Raw genomic sequence first — 8251 nt, 5'->3', positions numbered from 1 at the left:
GTCTTAATGTATCAGCATTTGCGCTAAAGAGGTTAGCAAAGCCTTAAGCTTGAATTGATGGAAGTGGTAGCCGAGGAAGTAAAATGAAGAACTAAGACTACTTGAGAGTCTTCTGAGTATTTGGGTCAGCCAGATAATGTGGACAGGAAGAAGCAAGGATGTTTGGCGTTGGTGCTCCGATTGTGACAAGAATGTAGAGAGCAGGAAGTCACGGGAAGCCTCTCTCTCTCTCGTGAATCTGTTCAGGAGCTCTCCGCGTGTCTTGGGCTGAACTCTTCATTGCAAAGCCTCGGAACTGGCCCCAAAAAAAGCACAGTTCAGAAGCTCTCCAGATGATTCGAGCCGAGCGCTTGTTATTATATACAAATCAAAAAAACAGTATTTATTTTTTTTTAGCACTGAAACCAGTTACATAACTTAAATCACACATTGGGTAATAATGAAAGAGGGACTGTGTTGGTAATTCTCGATGGTTAGTCACATGCATGCAGAGCTAGAAAGTGCCACTTTTGATTAGACTTCTTGAAGACTGGTAAATTTAGTATAGTAATAGGTCGGACCAAATCTTTTACCTTATCAAGCTTTAGTTCAAGTTCTGATACATCTGTTTCAACATCTTCTAAAGCCGCCCTGTAATACAGAGATCACATTTCAGTAAATATAGAACATAAAAGCAACCTGGAAGACACATTAACAGCATTCATAAAATCTGCAAAGCTTCGACTTTTAATAAGATGGACTCAATGGAGTCATGTATAAAACACTATTCTGGTGAAAATTTGGAATAATGGTTTTATCTGCACACCAATCAATGGAATTTGCCAATCAACAGGTTCAAAGTATTGGCTGCTCTTTGCACCAGAATCCTAGGACACAACGCTCGTTGACTGCTTGGCTTCCAGTACCAGTCAAGCTCCACTTAAATAAGTATGCCTGTATGTAATATCGACCTGTATTTTTGTACATTTACCCATCATATTGTGAACAATGGTCACAGGTTCACTATTCTTAGGCATGAATAACATAACTACCATAGTTAAAAGCCACGCTGGTTCTGAAGACCTGCCAAAGTATCAATCTGCGATCTCTCACCATGACCATGACAAAAGATCACCAATTACCTGGACTTCATTGATTTCCATGGAAGGAAAAACCCTCTCTACAGCAGTGTTCTGAGAGTTTATGTATATCAAAATTGCAATTGTGAGCGTAAAACAAGGCCAAGGAGCAAAACATTTTTTAAGATCTCATAACAGACAGGGGGAAAAAAGGATAAGCAAAAAGAGTAAAATAGGTTTTCTCTATATAGTGTATATAATTTTATATAGATACTTTTAATAATTTAATAGTACATCAACTTAAATAAAAACATTAGATGTTTTTGTGGGTTTATTCACTGTTTGCACCGTTGATACAGCTCACATACAGTTCATAGTGCCGTGATAAAATATACACACACACACACACACACACACATTTCTAGCACATCAATGCCCAGTAAGTGCAACCGACTCATAGTGGTCAGTGTGTTTTATTTTGTGTCAGTTTGTCTGAGGTTGGTCAAGGTAGGAATACTTAAACCCAAAGGGCAGGGAATTTCTGGGGGGGGTTTTCCCACTGCTTCAAACGGCAAATGTTTCCAATGTACTGTATGATGATCACTTTAAAGATTTCTTCCTAGATTCTAAGAATTACAAAATAGCGACTACTGCCTAGGATGTCTTCGTGTCGGAATCTATACGTTCATTATTGCAAAGCTTCCGATAGGTGCTATTAATATCTGCTGCAGTGCTATTTTAGGTGCTGCTATGAAACCAGTAATTAGCCACTTCCATGCATCGGTGCCCCTGGAACATACTGAGAGGTTTTCTAAACCAGGGCTCTACAAACCCTGCATGCCAGGTCATCATGGCAACTAGAAACCACTAGAGATTTGCAAGAAAAGCAGGCTAAAACAATAAATAGATTTAAAAAAAATTGCCAGGGCTACCATTGTGAATCAGGCGCCATATGCTTTCCTGTGAGGAGCGGTAAGCAGGTCCGTTATTTATTGTTTTATATAGTGCCTTCATATTCCACAGTGCTGCACAATGGGTAAACAGGAGATAAGTAGTGTACAACGTACATAAACAAGGAGTAAGGAGGGCCCAAGCTGACAATCTCTATAGTGTTAGGTTGTGTGCGTTTGTTGTTGGATAGTGTGTGTGGATGAGTCTGACCGTGGTATATGTTACAGTATGGCATTAGCGTGTAAGTCAGCATATAGTGTATTAGTGCATGGTGCTAGCAGGTGTATACATGAGAGTTTGATGTTATAAGATACATGCCACAATCTATAATGGACACATCTTTAACAACCGAGAAAGATCTCTAGCCAAAATTTACAAAATAAAATAAAAAAAGAGAGGGAGGATTGCCAAACACATTTTAATGTTTCACTGTTTATTTTTGGGTGCTTATAAAAATAGGCGTGTGTTATGCAAACCAAACTCGTCAACCCCTGTTTAATGCTGAAAGTTCAGTCAGGTAACAGATAAAACGAAATAAGCACGGCTACATACTTCGCCTTATGTTACCAATAATAATAAAAAAAAAAATTATATATATATATATATATTATATATGGATCAAGATATTTTAACAAAATACATGGATGATAAATAGTTGTGCAGTGCTGATTGCCTGTGCATTCTTATTAATTTCAAGTTTTAAATACAGTTAGAAACATATACTCTTGTTATATACAATACCACAGGTCTCGACAAGTCCCAGGCACCAAGTCGCCATGGCGACAGAATTTTGTCCTGGCCCCTAGGTCAGGGGCGTCCAAATGCGGGCCGCCGGACTTCAATGTGCGGCCCTCGTGAGCAGCACGGTGTGTGCAAGCCGGTCGCCTAACGCCTAAAAAAATTAAAGCAGCCATGTGAACATTGGTCTGCAATCCCACCGGGCCGGCTTGCACACACCGTGCTGCTGAGTGGCAGTGCCTCAGTGAGGCTCTTCGTCCCGCCCCTTTCAACACATGACGCTCAAGGGGGCGGGGTCACAGAAGAGTTCCTCGTGACGGGGAGAGGATCGTCACATCGGAGGAGCGAAAATAAAGTACTTATAAAAAAAAATAGGGGTTTGAGGAAAGTGGACTTATATTTAAGGGTGAGGATTCTCTTGGGACATTATTAATTTTTGTTGTTGAAAATAAAACTGTTAGTTTTAAAAAAAAATCCTGGCTCCTAGATTCAAAACCAATTTGTCAAGCCCTGTAATACCAAAATTTAACATGAAAGACTACTTATATTATAACAAAAACAAATTCCTTAAACAGGTAAAACAGTTGGTGCAAATGGGTATTGAATGGGCTTTATGTTAAAAGGCACCGTCCAATTAGCAGCAACGAATAGTTTGGGTAAATCCACTTTTTACACTTAGATATATTTTCTAGTGACCTTACTGAAATATAAGTTTACCCAGAGCTTCTAGAACACATGAATAGCCCCCAAAAAATCTTAGTTAGATACAAACATTTGGCAAATATATTGCAGAGCGTTCTGTGCCATGAGGTGCTATGTTGAACTTCCAGTGACCAGTATAAGAAAGTGTGAGAGCAATAACACCATATTTAACACACCTGCTCACCATTCACACCTGAGACCTTGTAACACTAACAAGTCACATGACACGGGGGGGGAATGGCTAATTGGGCCCCAATTTGGACATTTCCACTTAGGGGTGTACTCACTTCTGTTGCCAAGGTTTAGACATTAATGGCTGTGAGCTGAGTTATTTTGAGGGGACAGCAAATTTACACAGGCTGTGCACTTGTAGCAGAGTGACATTTCTCCAGTATTGTCACATGAAAAAGGTAAAATATTTACAAAAATGTGCACTCACTTGTGAGATACTGTAATTATTACATATATATACACACACACACACTCCACCATGCCAAGAAAAAAAAGTGCTTAAATAAAGTTAAGAGTATTTTTGAAAGGAAAACCCATTAGTGAAGCATTTTGGGGAAGCGACTCGTTTTGTGCGCCATACTTCCTGTAGCCTCTGTAGCAAAAATTAATATAAAATAGATGATATTTAGATTATAGTGTAGTCTGGAACTCACAACATAATAAATGTAACAAAAAGAAACAAAAATCACCAGGGAGACGTACAGTATACAGGCAAAAATTCCAAAATATTTTTAAAATATACAACTTGTTTTAAGCTTGTAAAGTGAAATCGTAATAGTAGTGAGTATGAAGCTACTAAAAATAACTGTTACACCGCAGAAGTTGCATGAAAGTCTAATGTTTTAAACACAGTGGAGACATTAAAGATAACAAACGGTCTACTGTGTAACAAACACTCAACACACTTACCAAGCAAACACGAAAGGCAAACTAACTGCCAGGCTCCTTTCCCCTGTAACAACCCATGACTGAAAAGAGCACCTAAAACACTTGTTACGGCACTAAAATGTGCCTGAGCCAAGACACATGAATTTGGGGAATTTCTATGCAGTCAACAAAAAGGGGAGTTGCAGCCCTCGTTGACTTACACACAATGTTTATTTCCCCCCAAGAGGCTTCCTTTTAGAGTCACATCCCTCTGTGCCTTAGTGTATTAACATAAAAGTGGTTTACAGCCCTGGATCTCACGGTAATTTCTATATTAAACAGATACAATTTTAGCCACTCAAAATTTAGAGGGTTTTTTTTTTTTTCTTCTTCTTCCATAAAAGTGGTCACCGATTGAGATATACATACATACACAAATATCTTATTCCAAGCGATTTCAGTTTAGGCACACTTATTATATTGACAATATTAGTCCAGTAGACACGATGGCAAGAAAACTGTATTGCAAAGTATGCGGTGATACCTTTTTTTATTGGAATATATATACACACACACACACACACGTCACAAAGTTCATATTTTTTATGGGAACGCTTGTCATGTGACATATATATACAGGCACCGATAGGTTATTTCCACGGGAACTGAAAAAGCTTCTCTGTTAGATTTACGGGATTAAACCTTCAGAGAGAAGGATTAAACATAAAATGTGAGACGGTTTATTTTCTTAAACTAGAAAGTGAAATGAATTGTCTTTCAAGGTGCACCTTTAACACAGACAAGTAAACAGAGTCCTAGATAGTGCCGAGCAGCGCTACACTTTGACCATAGCTCCACAGATTAGTAAATATCTCTTGCCCTATAGCGTAGGACATAAATATGAATCACCTGTGAAATTATGTCGATATCTTAGTTGTGCAGCAAAGCATTCAGTAAAATCATTTAACGAGCATTATCACAGATGTTTTATGTTTATATTTAGGGTTGTAATCAAGTGTATGACTCTTAGAACTCTTGAAACCCTCTTCCAACTACAGTGCTGTAACAAAAAAAAAAACCTGAACTTTCAACATGAATATCAAAATAGAATAGAAGAACAGTGACTAGTCCGCTTTCCAAAGATGACTTAAGTTTGGAACATGCCCTGCTCAGGAGACCCGCATAAGCCTTTAGCTAATTTTAGGTAAACAGTTGATTGTCTGTATCTGTTTAAAGAGATCGGCATCGCAGCAGATAGCCCCCTACCAGGCTCCTGACTTTATTAGGAACCCATCCCATAAACAATGCGTGTATCTTGAGACGGAAGGCAGATGCATCACATGCGGCAGACAAGAAGAAATGAGTAGAACATAATAGAATGGGAGTATATTAAAAACCTCCCAAAATATCAGGCCTGTCAGAGGCATCTGATTGTGCAATAGCATACGAGAGTGAAACATTATGGGAAGTGTTTACCCCTTAAAACAACCTATTTTATGCTGGTCAAGTTTTGCGTTACAAAAGTGATCTGTATTCTATTATCAGATCGCTATACGTTTGAGAGAAGGCAGTATGGCTTTTACTTTTTTGTCCATTACATTGGCTTATGGGGTTCAAGTGAAACAGAACCATTAAAAAGTGAGCAGTTGGACAAATCAAGATTCACTTCACTGAGCCCTCAAAGATCTATTAACCCTTTAACTGGAAATATCATGGATTACTGCTCAGGTCTAAGTAGAAATTCATCTGAATAGTATTTGAGAATATATATATACACGTGGCTGCGGATCCACTATATACTCATAGAACATTACTTTATACATTGTTATAAAGGTACAGCAGCAAGCGCAGGATACTCAAGGTTTCTAATTATGTATCACAAGGAACTTTATGATGAGATGAGAGAACTATAACAGAGGGCTAATGGCCAATGTTATGAGCAAAGCACTAAAAACACAAAACAACCCAGCAGAGTAACATTCTTCTAAGGGTGTAGTAGGGGTAACAAATAAAAGGAGGGGTGAAAAGAGGGAGTAGTAACTCTCTTGTAGCAGTAATTAAGTCATATGATGGGATCAAATATAGAAAATAAGTGTTTTTACATCCTAGCTTAGGTCACACCAGAATAAAGATGTGTGGGTTTGATGCTGAGTTATCCAATCTTTAGAATGTGATATTTAGATCTCCACAATACTGTGGTTCTATGTTCTTCCTTTCCACACAAAAAAAAACCCACAGACAAACATACTACATCACATGCCAAAAGCACAACACACCACACAAGAGAAGTTGTCTCATAAGTGGTTTTTCTTCTGTATTTCTTTCTGTGTTAAAGGATGCAGACCTGCATTTTCCAGCCAACAACTCCTTAATGTGGATTTTTTTTTTTCAAATGTAAAATTGCTCCCCCTATTATCAACCATTCCCTTTCGGAAATACAAAGGCTCCTCTCGGGTCATTATACTCCCTCAGATAGCGATCACACGGAAGGGTACAATACTCAAGTACTTTTTTGGGTTAAGGTGGATCCTACAATTTAAAATTCCACAAACTAATAAAAGAAAACAAATCCCCAAATTAAGCTTATCTCTCGCTTATTGTTTAGTTGTTGATTGGATCAGGCAGCCTTTGCTAACAGGAGTGAGAAGAATGGAGAGAACATTGATTAGATAAAGCATCCTCTGACACAGATCTCAGCTTCTACTAAACAAATACAAAATATTTATTAACCTATTCTGTGTTAACTGACCGCGGGAAAAAGCAATACTTTATTTGGTATCCAACTGTAGATGTGATAAACAGTTGATCAGCCTCTTGATGGTGAGCAGCGCCTCTTAATGTATTGGTTTGGCTCAGTCTGTCGATTCTAGTTCCCTTTGAATATACGTGCCATATTTAGTGCAGTGTTAACTATGTGCACTATACAAATAAAAATAATAATAATAATAATTAAAAGATTAATAATAACACAAATATTATAGGTAGGGGACAGGTATTTTGTGCTATGCCACTGTGTTTTTAATACACAATGCAGCCGGCTCTAGGCTTAAGTTTCAAGATAAACTTGTCAGAGGGCCCTGATCCAGGAAGTCCTAAAACAGCACGAAAAGCTCATTTTTCTGGAGGACCTGGCACCTTATAGAACACCATATGCCTTTCAGTGTCAGCTTACTTGCCTTTACATACACCATGCTAGCCAGAATCTCAGTGTCAACGATATCACAACATACAGTCTCCTGATAGCATTCTGCATACACATAGGACAGGCGACCACAGCCGAAAAGTGCAGCAAAAGGAAAGGGGAAACATCACTGGCCCCAAGAGCTTGCAATCCAAGTTCTAAGAACAATTGATGTGTTCCAAGCCATTGTTTTACAGCCGCCTCCCCACATACAATGAGCCTATAATCTGCTTAGTGAAGGATCACATCTCTGCTCCTGAGATCCTGCCGTTCACTTTCCATGAAGGAGAGCGCACTTTGCACATGGCTCTCTGACCGCACAAAGCTACAGGTCGGGCCATTTCTGGGTGTTGTCAAGGTGATTACTTTAAAAGTTTCATTTCTTCCAATTTCGCTATTAAGCCCTCTGAGGAAGACGAGTTAATATCCCAGGCCCTGACTATACCTAAAGCGCGGCGAGTCCTTCAGGCACTCCTCAAAGTCCACTGTCATCTTCATGGTCCCGGTTCGAGCTCCGTGGAGATACGCTAAGCTCACGGGCCGTGGCTTAGCAAAGGGAGCCGGGCTCCGGTAGAAACTGCAGGCGGCGATAGAGACCGCAGCGCGGCGCTCTTCATAGCCAAGCTCCTTCTCTCCGGGCACTGTTTGACTATCCAGCTAAGCCTGGACACCAACTACGTCACGGAATCTGCCTACCTCAGGACCGCCCTCTCCATCTCTGAAGCTTTGATTGACAGGTTGG

The 8251-nt window shown here is 39.4% G+C and overlaps 1 protein-coding gene across 1 annotated transcript in view; it reads right to left on the bottom strand.

The window, feature by feature from the left end:
- LOC149282189 (arf-GAP with coiled-coil, ANK repeat and PH domain-containing protein 2-like) overlaps positions 1-8007 on the bottom strand; it is a 30116-nt gene extending 22109 nt beyond the window's left edge. The window contains exons 1-2 of the mRNA XM_089498519.1: positions 7955-8007; positions 573-630 (exon numbers count right to left, since the gene is read on the bottom strand). Of these exons, the coding sequence (XP_089354645.1) occupies positions 573-630; positions 7955-8007 (111 nt within the window). The remainder of the gene's footprint in view (positions 1-572; positions 631-7954) is intronic.
- Between the last annotated feature and the right edge of the window lie 244 nt (positions 8008-8251).

This window comes from Sceloporus occidentalis, unplaced genomic scaffold (genome assembly GCF_023333645.1).
Source record: "Sceloporus occidentalis isolate IW3139 unplaced genomic scaffold, rSceOcc1.0.p SCAF_121, whole genome shotgun sequence".
Taxonomy (NCBI): Eukaryota; Metazoa; Chordata; class Lepidosauria; order Squamata; family Phrynosomatidae; genus Sceloporus; species Sceloporus occidentalis.
This window is presented reverse-complemented; position numbering and strand designations above follow the sequence as displayed.